Consider the following 18,993-nt stretch of genomic DNA (forward strand, 5'->3'; position numbering starts at 1 on the left):
TTGGGCTAAACATCGATATAAACCAAGCTTCAAGAGTAAAGCAATATGAATGCAAGGCAAGTATAGAAATAATTTTGACAATTAAAATCCTGTTTTTTCCAACTCGTCACTCTTACTCCTATATCTTTTCGCAAATAATACTACTGTATTCTTATTTTCCCAACTACAAGGCACAGTTTTGTTCCTAAATCTTCAATACTAATGATATTTCCCTTTAAAGCTATAGTCAATCTCCTCATTTTTATATAAAATTTACTGTTATCAGCATTTGACGAGCACTGTCTCCCTATACAGCGCCAACTATTTTAAATCTCAACATATGTTTACTTCAGTTACGAAAATTTTCATGGAAATACTGTAACTTTCAACCAGTTTTGATCAACAACTTTAGTCACTAAAAATACTATTTAGACATTTCACTTCCTTAATTGAACATTTTCCTAAACTTTTTTTTCTGAAACAGCAAGACAATATAAGGACAATTATAAAATTAATTAAACTGGGACTATTCTAAACTAACAATATCATTGATAGCAAAGGCCTCACATTTACGTACTACTGTATATCACTACTGTAATATAGTACTTCAATAAAAAAAAAAAACCTTCCCGCAATTTTATTTTCATTCTATTTCCAAACTGCAAGATTTCCTAATATAATTATTCATCAGACACTTTTCCAAAACATTTAACTACTTTTTGGCCTCCCCAAATTCACTTATTCTCGATTTGTTTTTTTTCCTTATGAGAGAGACCTTAAATGACAATATTTCTCTGAAAATAATAATTTCTTCACTTAAAAGTGACTATAGCATAGCAATTCTAAATTAGTTAGGGCTATTTATATAACGACAATTACTTTATATCAATTTCCATTGCTGTAAATGTAAAGTCAAGAGATGTGTGATATATTCCCTAACATTTCATGGCTAAAAATTATGTAACCTTTCTACATTTTGCCGTTATTTTTATACAGTGCAATACTGTATGCATGTATTTATAGTTTAATGAAACTATGTACACAGTACTGACCTTGAGCAACTCTGTAACTTGGCACTGCACTGTAATGTCTGTATATAGTACAACCTACTTCTTATTATTAGGTGATCATGGCAAATATTAAAAAAGCAACCATGCAAAACATAAAATATTTTAAATACTCCAAATATAAATTTTTTTAGTTATATTCAAGTTGTGCAAAATAATACCAACAAAAATAATAAAAATATGAGAAAGTGTAAAACAGGTGAAATAAAGAGATTCAGGTATAAAGAATAGAAATGAAAATATATCAATAATATTGCAATATATAAACAACATAATCTATGGTGTCATTTATGGAAAAAATAATAAGTAATCTTTGTGATCTAGATGAACAAAGCTTGACAAACCAAACAGGGAAAGAGGCAACCAAACGTAACAATGAAAAGTATGAGGCTTGGAGTGTGGCAATGAAACTCCAACAGACTGTAAGTTTCCTTTATTTGGCAATAACTGGCAGGTGTAGTACATGTTTATGCAATAGAATTACATTATTTTATCACAACAAACACAGGTAAGTGAGGGCACAGCTTCAGCTTATACGTGTCAAATTTATCAGCATTATTCCTCAGGGTGATCATGGCTGCCTCAGCTGATAATGTAAGAACACTTGGCTGAAGGTTTGCCAAATTTTGTTAATCTATCAAAGCATTCCTACTCTAACTTGAAACAAACACATTAATATAGTCTTACTTATAAAATAATTCAAACTTTTTTTGTTACTAAACAAATGAAAGACACCCATGGCTATATCAATTTCCTCAAGTGACCAACTTTAGTGTGTGTAAATGCAGCTTAATGACCCATGAACATCATATTAAGCTCTATCAAATCAATTCTGCAAGAGTGCCAGGATCAATTGTGGTGATTACATGATTGAGCCCATGCAAGGAAGAAAAGTGATTAAGAGCAAAATCAGTAGTAATGCAAGTATTGATGCATGACTACTTTACCCATGTAAAACAAACCAATTTCTTTATTCTATCTGAATCAACCTAATAGTCTGGCATTCTAAATGCTGAATTCAAGTCTTCTTTAATCCTGATCTATCACAAACTGCCTAATGCCTTGGTCTCAATCTCAGACATACTTGCAGACTTGCCCACCCCTGATTCCTGTCCCTTTCCCTCAGCAAAGTCCTCATCATCTACAGAACGTGTAGGGGGCTCGTAATACGATTTGGACCGAGTTCTTTGTCCTGGTTCTGAGGTTTCACAGGAAGACTGTGTACCCTTGAATACATACTGTGACTCCAAATTGCGTATAGTCTCAGCCATTTCTGCAGCCTTTTCCTCCAGTCGCCCGATGAGTTCTGTTTTCTGTTTTAATGAGCTCTCACACTCCTGAAAAGAACATGGCTTTGAGCTGATGAATAGCCACTTTGCATGATAAAAAAAATTTCAAAGTTTAGAATGCAACTTCCATGGTGCTATCTTAGGTTGAAATTTGATCAACTGCAAGAGAAAAGGCATCCAACCACTAAACAAGCAACTCTTCAAAGACATTAGAGCACATTAACTAACCAGTAAGCAATACAGCTGTTAAATGAGATGCAAATGGAAGGTAGTTAAGAAATGTATACTGTATATCTAAGATGTCACTACTGCAATATCAAAAGCATTCAATCACCATAATTAGCAATATAAAAAAATAGATATCAAAAGAAAAATCACTGTCTTAGTAATGTACATATATGCAAGTAAATAGCTTAACAACACAAAATAAAGACTATTGTATATGTTACAGTATGACAATATTGGGAAGTTGTAGCTTCCTTGAGGCAACAAAGATATCAACAACCAATCATTCTATAATGTATGCAAGAATACTCAACAGTATCGGAGTTTCCACAGCTACCTATTGTGAATCTTGCTGTGTATCAGATACATAAACTAACAAATTACCTGGGAGATTCTATGAACAAATACCAATACCTACATAGCCTTTCCTAAGTACTCAAACTGTACCAATATCATGATACAATTCAGAAAAGAGCAAATAAAAAGACCAACAATATATGCAAAAAGCAACCATAAAGCAAAATAAAGAGACTAATTTTTTAAAAAGATTACTGAACATCAGTCCCATAAGGTAAACCAAATCCACAAAAAGCGTGCATCTTCCAACTGATGAATTATATAATGTTGAGATTTATGAACAGAATGGCAAGCATTTTAGTAAAGAATAAAAAGTAAGAAAACAAAAACACTATATACACACAATAAGCAGGCATAAAATTACCATTAAAATAGGTGACTAATATATCAAGAGAAGGGAATTACGAGACTGCCACTAATAATCTTCCTTCCAAACAATTAAATGCAAAGAAATCTACTATGCACCAGAAAGTTGTCGTCTTTAGTTTAAAAAGAGATAAAAAAGTTATGAAAAGAACAAATCAAGTGAAGTGCTTTAAAAGCAGTGATATCTCATCAGCCCATATAGTCAGCTAACAATTTACCTAAGTCATTGCTTGTTGAGTAGATGGATGTCCTCTTCACTGTGATAGTCAGGATTTCGAGACAACAACTGAGAGACTAAGTATTTGACTTCAGTGAAAATGAATAGCCATATAAAGATGACAGACAACAAAGCCCCAAAAATTTGTTTCAACCTTAAGCTACTTTTAAGTGACAATACTAAATGCTTAACTCTTTACCTAAGACATTCAAGACAAGAACTACAATCATAGAAAAAAATTCATATGAAATTCAATGTATATTACAGTGTTACAAAATATACAGTAATCATTCAGAGATATTAGCTTAGCTCCTGTACAATAGTCAAAAGATAAAAATATAAACAAAGTTGAAGACTCGAGTAGAAACACAGCATTAGGAGTATGCCAAGAAACAGACAGATACAACAGTCTGAAGCTTACTGAAAATTTTTCAAACAAAGTGTGTATTTGTGTTCTGTGAGAAGTACAAATGTCTAATACAGTACGTATAAGCTATACATAACTTACAGATATAAAATACCGTACAATAAAAAGATACCGTATTGTAAACAGCTAGGGATAGTACAAGAAAGAGTATGAAAAATAACAAGAATATTTATAATTCATAAGGCAACAAATATTGCAGTTGCTGATATGTAAACCTTTGTTATTTGGTGCATTAGTAACATACACAGCTATTACAATATTCACACCCACGATAAAACCTTAAACCAGAACAAAATCATTCTTGCTACCAAAGCATTAGGATTACAGAATAAAATAAAATCTGGGGGAGGAAAGCTCTCAAGTGTGGCTTGACTTAAAAAAAAAAAATTATTTTTGGGATGCTAAAGACTTAAAACTCCAATTCATGGTTCTATACACGGTATAGAAACATCGTAATTCTCAATAAGATTTTTCAACAATCTTGCAATTCCTGTCCTCACTTTTTGTCATTTTGACTTGAGGTTGTACTTAAGTTATGTGAAGTATAATTAGGTTCTGAGTAATTTTGAAGATTTATAAGCATGCTACTGATTTTTTGCGTTTTCTCTTGTAGACGTTCCACCAACAAGCCCTTCTCGAAAATTTCCTGTTCACACTCCTAGAGGGCAAAGAAGGTGCAGGTTAGTAGAGAACACCGAAGAAAACATAGACCAGGCCTCAAAGTTTTGGTCTAGGGTTAATTATATTAGCAATACTGTAGTTTAGTCCAACACCCAATGCAAACTTTAAAATCATATTTCATAAAATTTCATAAAATATTAAATCTATAAGGACCAAAATTTTGGGCGATGTTAGCAAAAGCAAGCTTTTCTATTTTAGTATATAGATAATATGGCATGCAAACATTTTTTTATGTCTACAACCAGAACACTTAGAAATTTTCAGGTGCTGGCTACAATCATTTCTATTTCAGACGAATTCGCAATGATCTTGGGTGCAATAACATACATGCCATATGTCTTAGTACAACTGAAGTTGTCTTATGTAAACTGTATTCCAACTGCTCACTTATTAGCAAAGGACATCACAGTATGTAACTGATAATGATGATGTAATCTTAAAAGCACAGAAAATATAAGATAAATTTATTTTTGTCATAAATCTGAAAACAAATTAAGAAAAGAGAGAAAAAGGAAATTTACTTGAAAGATTATAAATTAATTACTCATGAAATAAAAGTGGTTATTCTCAATACCATAACTGCTCTAACAGAATCAGGCTTCTAGACCTACAAACAAACAGTTGTTAAAGTATCAGCTTTCAAGGTCAATATGAAGAATCTTAGTCTCCACAAATTTCATGAACTCATAACCCTTACATATACACAATCATACAGGTATTCAATCAATTTGTACCTATTTGTGATCTTCCATTCAACTAAAAGATGTAAAGATATGCCCATTTTTAATTTTTAGTGACTATAATGAAAAACTTTCAAAACTTTGCTAGATAAGAATTTTGAATAATCAACAGTTTTCTAGACTGGGTGAAATAATTATCACTGACAGGTATATAATTTATAACACAATCATACTGTAATTTGTTCCTGCACGACATACAATCCATCGAGCTTTAATAGGGAAAGGGAGACTGTTTCAGTGCGAGCTAGAGATGGTCGTCAGAATTGTTCAACGAGTAGTTAAACAACTGATGCAGGGTGTGACCGAAAAGCTCCGGCCCCTCACCAGTCTGAAAGTTTCACTTCTGATTTGGCTGCTGACAAGTGCACATGTACTGTCAGCTCTCAATCGAACTTTTCATTTACTTTTTCTTTTGCAGGAAGTGAAAGAGTTTGAAGGTTGTGAAATTTCCATTTCACAACCTTCAAACTCAAGAGGTCTGTACTTGTCGGGATAAGGGTGGACGTTGTAACTGCTTTATGAGTAAACCAACAGTAAGTCCACATTAACTGTGCATGTCTTTTAGGGGGCATGATTGTTTGTAATCATCCCCGTGTGCCAAGTTCACGCATACACCCTGAGGGGGAAGAAGCAAGTTAAGCCTTTGTTTGGGTCTGTCTTGGCAATGCCCAAGAAGACACCGAAGACGTCTTTTGCAACTTCGTTCTACTCAGTGAGTGCGTCTGCTATAGCCGTCCCTGTGCATACACCCCCGGTTCAGTCCTCAGGGAGTATGCAGAGCAAGGAGGCCCCGAATCTGCACTGACAGGCTTTTCAGGTTTTGATGATGTGTGGTGTACTTCCAGTGTTTGCTGCACCACTTTGGAAGCTAGAAGCTCTTCATTCATCTCTGTGCAGGCTGCTGACAATGAGTTTTAACAAAGGAAGTCTTCCTCACGCTTTTCAGGTAGGCCCTCCTTGACTTTGATGATGTAGCTTATAGCTAAGGTTACTTCTTGCCTGGTTTCCCTAGTGCCAGTGTCCCCTGTGATCCCAGTGACGCAAGTAGTGAAAGACGTGGTGGTGCCCCTACTATCAGGGACTCCGGTGGTCCCCACATCCCGCACAAGTCTAACAGACAGTGAAGGCTTGGATAGTGACACATGTTGGCAGAAATGGCGCCGGCACTGAGAGATGTCGAGAATGGGTTTGGGCGTAAGCCAGCCTCAGACCAAAAATGTGTGTTGCCCCTGTGTCAAGGGTAAGCCAATTCCTTGATCTAGCCCAAGTGTTATCCTTCCCCTGTGCCTATCAACCCAACCATTGTGCCTCAGGGTTCAGAGTCCATATCACCTGCTCCATCTGTCTGTGGTTGTGCCTCTGGGTCTTCTTGTGGCAGGGCAGCAGGGCCCTGTGAGTGTGCCTTTCTTCTCTCCCATAACAGTTTGTCCCAGTGTTGTGGCTCCTCTTGGAGCAACCCATGTGGTTTCATCCCCTGGGGGAGCCTTGTCATCGCTGGTCACTCAAACCTCATCTTCTCTACTTGCAGAGCCTAGAGTGAGAGCCAGGAAGAGGAAAAATTGTGCGAGTTGTTCTTCTTCCTCATCCTCTTCATCCTCTGACTTTTCTTTTCAGATGATGAAAAAGAAGAGGAGGAAAAGGTTGAAGAAGTTCAGGAAGGCTAGCTGTAGTTGTAAGGAGAGGGCTCCTTTCGACACTGCCCCTCTTTATGCAGTAGTTCCGACCGGGTCACGAGTGTACAACCCTGTACAATTTCTGTTCCCCAGTGTTTTATTCCAAACTGGTATCCCCTTCGGGAAAAGGGTTTCTTCATTTGACCGAGTACGTCTCCGTGTACAGACCAGGTCCGATCAGTCTTCTCATCCCCATGAAAGACAGTTAGAAGGTTGCTGAAATCACTGCTTTTGCATGTACATTCGTACGAAACCAAGCGGTTAAATACTTACAAGAAAGAAAATTAACCATCCAATTCAGTTCCAAGGGAACTTCCATACTACCAGGCAGTAGGTCTCCTTATTAAAAGCCGATAGTGTGTATGCTGTGTAAGAATGAATCACAAATTTCTGAAGTAATTTGTATTTTTCCAAACTGTACAAACCTGATACCTTTAATCCAGCTTCCCTTCTCAACCATCCCTCTCAGTTCTGGGCCAAAAAGTCAAAAGTGAAGCTTTCAGACTGGTGAAGGGGGCGAGACTTCTCACCTGCACCCTCCACCAGTTGTTCAACTATTTGTTGAACAATACCAACGAACATTTCCAGCTCACACCAAAACAATCTCCCTATTCCTATTAAAGGACAAGGGTTTATATAGCGAGGAAAGATACAAATTACTTTTAAAAGAAATTTATTTTTCATAAAACATTAAAAATAAAGTTAGCTTATTTATGTAGTTCCATTCTAAAAAGTACTATTACATAAAAATATTCATTACCATTATATCCATCATTAATATTAATATTTTCTTTATCATTATTATAATTCTTCTTCTCTCCCACCGTTATCCCTACAGTAAGTTATTGGTTGCCTGATGTGCCCTCTCCAATGTCTTCTATCAAAAGTATCCACTTTCACTAAACCTCTTCTCTCCATATCCTTCACTTTACCTTGCCATAAAATTCTCTGCCTCTGTCTCCATTTTCCCCGCATAACAGGTTCCTGCCAAGCCCTCCTCACTTCCCCCAATCATCTATCCTCAACACGTACCCACACCACTTCAGTTGTAACACTTTTATCACCTTTATATTCTTTACTATGCCTGCTATCCTTCTTATCTTAAAATTTTTCAATCTTTTAAGCTGTGATATTCCTGTATTCCCCTCAGTATTCTCATCTCTGTTCTCTCAACCTTTGCTTCCTTTTTTTCATCTTAGAGCTCATGTTTCCCATCCATACATTGACAGTGGTCTTATTACTATGCTACAGAGCTTGAATTTTAGCTTTTTTATTATTAACATGAAGAGATTCTTCTTACAAGCAGTAACCCCTTCCTCCTACTCCTCATCCTCCTCATTCATCTCCCTCAAGCAAGCCATGATTCTCCTCATTTCTATTTTTATTGTGAATTATAAATCTCTGATGTTAAGGGGTATAATTTGTATAATAATCACCATTACAAAACCTTTAAAAGTTAGCGTATACTATATTTTTATCTACGGATATATGAAACGCATTGCATGAATTTTCTTATTTCTTAAGGGAAAAATTACCTTAGGGTGCAAATTTGCTCCCACAATGATTTAAACTCGTAACCCTAGGTACTGCAGTACTCATCAAAGCAGTTTGTTGAATAAACTTTAACAATCTCTTTTCAACCAGTCAATTAACTCACTTTTAGTGGATTATTATGTAGTTAATATTGAGGTTATTGAATGTAACTGGCATAATCAACCCAGTACCCAATATTCATATTAACATCCATTAACATACTGTACATGTTATCACTAGTTCCCTATTGGGAAGTGTCTTATTTAAAAATGACTACAACACACTATTTACATACTTTTATGTTTAGTAATCATAGCACAATTTTAACCTGGTATCCGTTTTCAGTCCTGCATTATCTATAAAACAAATTGTGTAAAATAATATGCAAGACAAATACATCATGATTTGAATCCCAACATATTTTGTGGTGATAAGACTATTCCACCATGTTGTGTGGTGACAAGACTTGATAAGAGAGATGGGTTTTAAAAATTCCAACATAAAGGAAGAAAGTTCAATTTCAAGACAAACAGGGTAAAGATTAAAGAAGAATATCACTCCTACTTAATGTAAGGACTTCTGTAACAGAAATTTAAAAAAACATTTTTTCTTATCTTCCTCTATTTCAAAAACTGCCATGAGATGTTAATAATTCTATTCACAGGCCTATCTTATGGAGTTAAAACATTCATTACTAATAAGATATTAATAATCATTGTTATCACTGATCAAAGAAGTCTATAAGAGGACATAAGGTACTTAATACCTATATATGAATGGCTAAATATACCACAAGTGAAAACTTAAATCATATAAAGCGCACAAAGCTCAGAACAGTTCATAAAATAAAAATGCACATGGCAGACTATTCCTCCAAGTAAGTTGTTCCAATATGCTGCCAGGAAAAGCATAACAAGACATGCTTACATAAACTAGCTGAAAAGTTGTGAATGGAACAGGAGGCATTTTTAAAACTACTGGATAAGCAGACTTATATGGGAAGCTGATCCATATCTGGCCTAATCAACATTGATTTTTTTTAATTTCAGGTGATAATACACTTATGAAATGGAATTATTCCATAACTCAGAGTGAATAATTTTAAAAATTAACAATTCACACATTTCTCCAAAATGTACTATATTCATGAGTTAGTAAAATATTATAAACGTGGGGTGAGTGCGCACTAAAAAATTAGTTTCTCACAATCTACTTTCAAGCATGTTAAATTTTACTTCCTAGTTATATTTCTGTGATACTAATGAACATGCCGCTCTTGAATACCAAGACTAATCAAACGAATGCATTTACTTCCACGATAACAATCTACATCTTGCCCTCCTCCCAAGTTCTAAAATAAAATTAATATCTCGTTACCTGTCAGAGGTAAATACAAATAAAATAAATATAATATAAATAACTAACCTGCAACTTTCTATACATTTCCAAGTTAATGACTTTAATATCATCAAGCTGACGTCGTAAGGATATAATTGTGTCCTGTTTTTCATGAATGTCCTTCTCAAGCAGCTTCGCTGCCATTTCACTTTCTGCTTTCATTTGAATTTGAAGCTCCAATTCTCTCTCTACCTGCTTGCGATGAGCACTTTCTTCCTCTAGCTGCCTTTTCAAATCCTGCATTTCTTCTTCACAGCCAATAACACTTATTCGGTTAGCCCTCATAGCCTAGTAGAATAAAGAAAATACAAAATTTCAAGAAACAAAATTACCAGTAAGTACATGTACATAGTTTTTTATATACCCCAGTCACACCTACAACTAATTCATTTTATGCATTCCTAAGTTAGAAGAAATGTTACCATAAATACAGTATGTATATACTAGTGTGCAAAAGAAAATTAGGTGTAGAAAGGAGACAAGAGAAAAGACAGTGCAATCACTTGGTGAAAACAATGATAACTGAATACAGTACCGTAAATTCTCTACCAGTGGAACCTTTTGCATAGGAGGGCGACATTACATGGTCAAATGTGCGACGAGGACTCCACTTTGAAACAAAACAAATAGAGAAGTTAGAACTATCTTGTCCAAATGATCAAAAGGAAGGAAGAATCTTTTGACAGAAATAAATATAACAACGTACAACAGCTAACCACAAACAGGACCAACCTAAAAGCAGGTTACTTTCCTAAGGTACGAATATAAAGGAAAAAAAAATCCACCATAGAGAAATGACATGCAAGGTTTGCCTCGGCCCTAAAACCAACACTCCCAAGTTATGAGAAAATAAACAACTAGAAAATTCAAACTTTCTCCTCACTATATTCTTACTTACTTTTTCCAATCTTTCTATAAACCAAAAAATAATTCTTGTGGCTTCACTTTTGTAAATTTTAGATACTTTGCTTTTCTTTTACATACTCAGTCAACATTTAATATATACGCTCAAACTTTAACTACTATCAGTTTTCTAATGACTTTTTTTTTGTAACAGAAGAAAGAAATGTTCTTTGAATTTTAGACAACTATTTTTGTACCCCCGACACAATAGGATACATTTCCTTTTATGACATACATCAATATCAATAGTTAGCCTGTTCCAGTTACTACACATTGAGAGAAAGTTCAAAATATCAAACAATTTATAAACAACACATGCACTACTACTGTATTTGAATGATAAACAAATCATAAGACAAGAAATAACCACAGAAGCACAACATGAGCAATGAAAAAAAGAAATGAATGTTCTTGAGATAAGATTTGTTCAGTTCATAAAAAACTCCATCCTGGTTGGAAGACAAATATAAACAAAGACAAAAAATAAACATACACAGTACTGTATTGTATATTTTTATTCAACTGCGTTATTTCCCATAACAATGGATGGTTTCAAAGAAGAACAAAAATCCAACCCACATTTACCATTCAACTGCTGGATAGTGAATGAATTCCTTTAGCAGTAAAAATACCACAGCATTAGTTGCTTGATACAGTATATCCAAACATAGGGATCATACACAATACGGTAAACTTCCCCAGACATAATGCACTATTCAACCCTATCTTGCACTCACTCACATGCTTCCTGGATATCAAGTACCTTCCTTTACAATAGCAGGTCCTTGGGTTACAATAGTCTCATCTTAAGAGGATTTGGTCTGTGACGCATCTGCCTGCAAGCCATTAAGAAAATGTGTTTTGAACTCTGCTGCTTCATCGTCGTTACGAATGGACTAGTTTATGTAAGTAAGGCTGACTAATACTGTATCTCACTTTGGTGGTGGAAGAAAACCAGGTTACATATTAGCGATCCTCAATTACCATTGTTACGCTGTTCTCGATTGTCATTGCTTCTATGCTTGTGCTTACACCGTTCTGGGTTGTCGTTTCCTCTGTGCTTTTCTGGTCTTTTCCCCGTAACCATTCGTTCTTCATTATGGCAGACAAGGATGGCAGTGCATCAAAGAAAAAGAAAGCCAGCACCATGGAAATGAAGTTACAGATTGTAAAACAGGAAGAAAACGGAGATAATTCGACAATACTTATGGCGTACACAAATCTAGGAGCTTGACTGTCAAAATTATTATCAAGGATAAAGATTGTGTCCTTGATCACGTGAAGAGATATGCTTCTATGAAATCAACAGGGATCAGAAATCAATGTAGTAGTCTCATTACTGAGATGGAGAGATTGTTAGTTGTTTGGTTGGAAGAAAAGAGTCAAGAGCATATCCCAGTGAGCCTTATGGTAATTCAGGTGAAAAGAAAATTCTTGTTTGACACATTGGAAAAAAAAAAAATGAAAACAGAAAATGTGAAGTTTGCGGGCCCAGTAGAGGTTGGCTTATGGAGTTCAAGCATACAAATTATCATAAAATTTGTTTCTTGGAGGGTAATGATGCTGGTGACTACAAACTGAAACCCATGCTGGTGTATCAGATTGAGAATCCGAGAGCACTCAAGAGTATATTAGAGCATTGACTACCCATCACCTGGAAATGTAACAAGAAAGCTTGGCTGATACAGGTTCACCAACTTTTTTGTGGAAGCAGTGAAGCTGTACTGTGCCTCCAAATGTTTGCCCTTCAAAATGTTGCTAGTGCTGGACAATGCCCCTGGTCACCCTGCCCACTTGGATGACTTCGTAAATAAATATTAGCGATATCAACTAAAGGTAACATTCATCAAAGTAAAGTACATTTCTAAAATCTTTAAATCCTATCATAGAATTTATTCCCCTTGCTTTCACCTTTTCATACATAATGATAAAAAAATAATAAAAAAAGCTTGTCTTTTACAATGTTTTAAGAGGACTGATAATCAACCAGTAGGAAGGTATGGTTACTGAGCAAATCACAATCACACGATGGATATTTCAAGGTTTTACCAGACCTCTCCTCATTCCTTTGAAAATTAAGATTACACTCACATCAAATAATGAGATTCTAAAGTGGATTTCTGGGGCGACCTGTGACGGCCGGTGAAAAGGGTCCTTCTTTACACTTTTCTAATATAAATCTTCCAAATATACTAGAGAAAGAAATTCTAAAGTGGATAATTGACATGATTGTCAATTCTGCTTACTACTAGAATAAGTTTCCCAATGATAACAATTTGATATAATCAGTAACAGACATCTCACACAACTGGAACCATATCAAATACAATAACTAAATGAGACTGAATAAAAATAAAATTGTTAAACTATACTAACCTCTCGGTCTATTTCTTCTTGCTGCTGCTGAGTTGGAAGACCTTTGTCTTTACGCAAACGATCATTGTCGTCTTGGAGATGGATGATGGAGTTTTTAGCAATGGCCAAGTCTTCTTTCATGAGTGCATTTGTAGTTGTTAATGCCTCCATTTTTGCTTGAAGGTTAGTTACTGTTGCGCTAAGGAAAAATAACAAGAAAATTACTTCTCAGACTTATTCCTGAATAAATTAAAGTATTCCAGAGATTGTTTTATTAATATTTCAGTTACCTTTTATGTCTTTCAGTGATCTGATGAATGACTTTGCAAGCATATTCTATATTGAAGCGAAAAAATAGGTCCTCAATGAGCATCAACTTTCATATGTAGATGGTTGGCTACGTTGTTACTTGAATCTTTATCAGCCATAACAAATACCATTGAGTATATAATTGCATTACAAAGACTCCCAAGTACAATATTTACAGGCAAAATATATTGCATATATAAATGACTCAATTTACCATGAAAACAAAATCAGAATTGTAATAACATTTTTTATTTCTATACTCACCTGATACAGTATTTATATTGCTTCTTCTTCAAAAGCTCAGTTTATTGGCATTTACCAGCGAAAATTTATCAAATATTTTCTAATTTTCTTTCCTTTCAAAATATACATGTCCTGAGTAAAATAATGTAACAGTATAGTGGTTAATGGTAAGTAGCATGCTAATAGTTCTGAAGTTGAAAGTATTCCCTATTTCTTGACATCAAAAGTCAGTGGGGGAGGAGGGTGGGCTTGTATATGAACATCAGGTGAGTATAAAAATATCATAATTAAAAATCTGCTTTATTTCTATGAACCTCTACTGATATTCATATTGATGACTACCACACACTGATGGAGGTGGGAAGCCAGTGAAGGAATGAGATGGGTCTATAAGAAATTCAAACTTTGTAACAATTAAAATTCTAGACTTAATTAGTCTAGATTCAATGAAAATCATCTTAAAATACAGTTAATAATACAGGACTCCCAATTGTTTTTCTAATGATATTTGAAATCTCAAAAAAGAAATCTATAACTGAATAGAGTTTAAAAAATTGAAAAGACTACAGTGCCAAGAGTCAGGGTTCTTCAAATGATATCCAAAGAAACATTTCTGCAATAATTAAGAGATGTAGGTTTACTTCTAATAACTAGAATCTTAATCTTAAAGGGTTATATAACATTGGCCAAACTTGGCAAGTCTTTGAGACCAAACCCTCAACTAGAGATGACTGAATTTTGGACAGGACGAATTGAAATCCTAGTCATACTGAGCCAATTATGGTCACTACCTGTAATATCTATAGTTTGTTGAAAATATACTGAACATCTCTTACCGAACAGACACTATTTGAAGATGCAATAATTACAACCCTTTCTAATAAAGGGAAGTGAAAAAAAGACATTGTAACCAACTCTTAAGTATTGAAATAATTTAGCTCTAAATGACGACCAAAAAAGGAGTTTAAGGACTTTCCTGTGAAAGGCTAGAACATTGAATCTCATCCAACATGATTACCAAAGAAATATTTTCTTTTCTGCTCTAGGACCAGTGTATCAATGGGCAAAGCATGGACTCAATTTGTATTGGGGAGACCAGGAAGACCCTGCAAGGTAAGGGCAGTTAAACTTTCAATAGTACCCCAGTAACAAAGATGTCTGCTGAGTGATGTCATGCACAGCGTCCTAGAAAGGAATAATTTTCCCAGTTACCTAAGCTGCAACAAACCCTAAATCTCCATTTATGTCTCATCGTCAAAGCTGTAAACATATCGTAATCCTTGTGTGATCAAGATCACTTCAAAAACATTATTAACCTCTTAAGTGCCCATCCCAGATGACCCTACTGCTTTCGTTCCCATTACAATATTCACTATCAAAGTATTCTTATGAGTTTTCTTTATCTTCAAACATAATTTTCCACCTTATCAGCAACAAAAGCAAAGGGCTCTCTGTGTGTATGTGTTTAATGAAAAGTTATTATCACTCTGTATCAGAAAATAAATTGGCTCTTTTAACATCTTTATCACTGGAGGATTCAGAACTAGAGCTCTCATCATGCAATGGTTATGAATATCCAAGTTTTCTTCTGGTAATTATTCAATTCTTCCTGAGGAAATATACCTCCTCTTTAGCGAGCTCATTGTAAAAAACGCAAAAGGTTGAATCATAACAAAAAATGCTCAAACCGTACTGAAAAAAGTGAGCCTTCTCTTGTCAAGTGCTCAACTAAAAAACATTGTTGGGCAGCCTATTACGTTCCATTGACAGCTTGTGTGCCGAGTGTTGCCAAAGGGTGTTTGTTCCTACACTTTCTATACGAGTAAATGTATTATTATGGGGATGACAGCCTGAAATATGAGCAGAATAACATCAGCCATATACTCCAAGCCGTTCAATTGTCATGAAGATTATCATGGATAAAGATCATATTCCTAGATTACATGTAAGGATCTGCCCCTTTAAACCAACCGTGATTAAAAAGCAGAGTAGTGGTCTCATTATTGATATTGAAAGACCAGTGTCAATGGAGTATCCAAGTAATCCATATACTAATTTAGGAGAAACCAAAATTATGGTTTGAGGCATTAAAAAGTGAAAAGGGGAAGGAAGTGAGTGAAGAATTTATGGCCAGCAGGGGTTGGTTCATGCAGTTTAAGGACCACGTGAATTATCTCAACATTAAATATCAAGATGAAATTGCTAATTGTGATGAGATAGCAACAAGTGTATGTCCTAATGTGTTGGCAAAGATAATCAAAGAGTGGGTTACTTTGTTAGAATGGTCTTAACAGTGGATGAGACGGGAATATTGGAAACGTATGCCTAATCGTACCTACAGTGCATCATCAAAGAGGGAGATGGCATAAGACCATAAAACTAGCCAGGAGAGATTGACTTTGCTTATGGGGCTCATGCTGCTGGTAACTACAAACTGAAACCTTTGCAGGTGTGTCAGGCTGAGAATCCTAGGGTACTCAACTTTAGGGCAATTGAAAGGGTTTACCTTCCAACCAATAACATAGCCCTTTTACAGCCTAAGAAGCCAAGGTGAGAATGCTTCTTTCAAGGCCCACTACTGTACCTTCAAAAAACATTGCTATGGCCTTACATGCATCTGAGATGAACAAGATCTTAGCTCTCAAGGACTTATGGAAATCATATATTTTTTCAGCTATAAAGAACATTGCTTATTCTTAGGATGAAGTAAAGCAGACAAACTGAATGGTGTGTGGAAAAACTTTACCCATTTCTTAATAGCTCCCATGGCTTTCAGGAGACAGTGGACTCAGTTACCAAGAAGCTTATTGTCTTAGTATGCAACTTAATTTGGAAGTAGAGACAGAGGATGTTACAGAGCTGCTGGCATCTCATGGAGAGGTTTATCTGCTGAAGACCTCATTCAACTTGAGAAGCAGAATATTCAAGTGAATGATGGGTAATACAAACCCCAATCCACCCAGACTAGACTGGAAAGCTTTTTCACGAAGGTATAGAGGCTTGTAACAGATATTGTACCATTTAACTTAGCTGCTTCTTTATTACAGTATTTCCTCCCACCTCCCAGCTCAATGAATCATTTGTGACTTGTGTGCACCAGTATAGCCAGCACCTGCAAGTTCCCCTGCCTCTCCAGTTTCTCCTTTCATTAAATCTCTCACTCCAGCCCTTGCAATACCCCTTCCAGTGTGCAATGCCAATTATAGTTATAAAATTAAGGAATTTAATTTTCATTTTTTATGGTTTCCTTTTATCATTTTAAATTTATGTCCTCCATGTGTTACTCATGTTTCCATGTCATAAAGTTGGTTTTAATGATCTTGATTAAGATTTTACAACTTCATTAGGTGAGTGACATGGGTGTCAAAATTTCATCAAGACTCGATTTACAACATGAAGGAACAGATATCTGACATGATGCAAGGACTTGCTGTATATGGCATCTTTCTGGTTGTTCCTCTTTCTTAGATGAAGAGGTAGTAATGGAGCAATGGAGATGCAATATCCATGGTGGTAATTCTCACCAAAATGAGATTCATCCTCATTACATCTAAATTTGAAACAATTGGGCTTCTTATGGAGGTCGATGGTTGGATAGTAAAGTACTTACTGCAGATGACTTGAACTGACACAGTAAGGTGCCAAAGTGGAAGCCATGTCCATGTACTCATATAAATAAGTGCTGCCCTTTTCTTAAATTTTTAACATGCCTCTCAAATAAGTAAAATAAGTTTCCAGTAAGGCAGTGGTTTGCATTTTTATGAACAATTAACCTATCAATCAACTTACAGCATAGTGGACAAATGAAAAAGGGCTATGATGAAGATCTAACACTTACTTGAGATGACGATTAAGTTCTTCAATATAATTCTTTTGATCGAGAACTTTTGTCATATCTGTCTGTTCTGGAATATCGTCAGGGCTAGAATCTGCACCAGAATTTCTAAGGTAAAGTGAAAAATCAATGACACCCATTTGACTATCTAAATCTTCTTCCTGTTGAGAAAATAAAACAATAGACTATATCATATCCCCATTTAAAATTCATTTCACGTTGTATAAATATGAAATTTGATATGTAATGTAATACATTGAGTAATTTATCCCTGACATAACAAAACATAATAGACTATTCACTCACTCCTTTAGGAACCATGATAAAGAGGGGATTTATTTGGTTAATTAAAATTTCTGTACATTACTCAAATTTAGCAATGAAATTTCATCTGAATTTAAGAAAATACTTTAAAGTAAAATTACTTACAAGACAACAAAATACCTCTCTCAATCTTCACACAATCATTATTTATATAAAGAAATAAAAACACTTTAATAAATGCAGTCTCTAATAACTTTATATCTATGACTAAGGATGAGTAAAAAAAATACCTACCTTAACACACAAGTTGCAATCTATGACATTCAGGCCTACCAAAAGACCCATAATGACAATAGATTCGTCAGCCAACATCAAAGCACCAGGTTCATAAAATTCAGTTAACAAATCATCTCTCCTTTCAATCAGCAATCGAAAATAGTCAGCCAATTTCTTCTGCATTAATGCCAAACGTAGCCATGCTCGTGCTCTCCCAATGTGGGTCCTGATCAAGAAATGTGAATAAAAATAACAAATTACTCTAATCCAAGAAATACAAACTTGCTTTAATTACCTCATATTTCTTAATCAAGTATAGTCCATAGAAGCTGGTAGTTATCTCATTCAATATACTGTACAAGAAACCTTGAGTCTCTTTTAGTGCTTTTTATTGCTTTGGGGTTCCCTCTATTCCAGAAAAAAAAAAAAACATTTACAACCTCTAAGGGGAAGATGTAGTTGGATAAAACAAACTGGTACCTTTTTTTATTAGAAAAGATAAAAGACAAAGGTGGGTGATGATATAGCTAGTCAGTACTTCACATCCCCACTGGCACTGTTGGAATATTTAATGTCAAACCAAACCAGTCCACTACACTTCAAATACCAGACATTACTTTTCCCTGGGACTAATGAGAGGAAACTAAATTTCTAAATTGGTTCTAATATTAATATTAGGTTCCTCCTTTATTGTTCATTAGTTATGCTACTTTTCTCAGAAGATGGATATCAGGGAAAGAGAATGAAAACTTTCCTGCAACTACCTCTTTAATGGCCATTATCACAACTGAAAAGGTTCTAAATGAAATCCCACTTAGTATCACTCATTATATTATTCAATATATATATGTAAGAA

At 35.1% G+C, this 18,993-nt stretch overlaps 1 protein-coding gene across 5 annotated transcripts in view; it reads right to left on the reverse strand.

Moving 5' to 3' along the window:
• The window catches only part of LOC137640127 (RUN and FYVE domain-containing protein 2-like), a 144,295-nt gene that overhangs the window by 26,511 nt on the left and 98,791 nt on the right, over window positions 1-18,993 (reverse strand). For 2 of the 5 annotated variants that reach the window (XM_068372611.1, XM_068372610.1), the window contains 6 exons: window positions 18,156-18,363; window positions 17,601-17,758; window positions 13,232-13,409; window positions 10,488-10,562; window positions 9,980-10,240; window positions 1,465-2,383 (listed from right to left, as the gene is read on the reverse strand). In XM_068372611.1, coding sequence (XP_068228712.1) covers window positions 2,090-2,383; window positions 9,980-10,240; window positions 10,488-10,562; window positions 13,232-13,409; window positions 17,601-17,758; window positions 18,156-18,363 — 1,174 coding nt within the window. In that variant the 3' untranslated portion in view covers window positions 1,465-2,089. Of the gene's footprint in view, window positions 1-1,464; window positions 2,384-9,979; window positions 10,241-10,487; window positions 10,563-13,231; window positions 13,410-17,600; window positions 17,759-18,155; window positions 18,364-18,993 lie in introns of those variants that run through there. The other 3 variants (XM_068372609.1, XM_068372612.1, XM_068372613.1) reach the window with 2 other exon arrangements.

The sequence above is a fragment of the Palaemon carinicauda genome, chromosome 4, assembly GCF_036898095.1.
Source record: "Palaemon carinicauda isolate YSFRI2023 chromosome 4, ASM3689809v2, whole genome shotgun sequence".
NCBI lineage: Eukaryota > Metazoa > Arthropoda > Malacostraca > Decapoda > Palaemonidae > Palaemon > Palaemon carinicauda.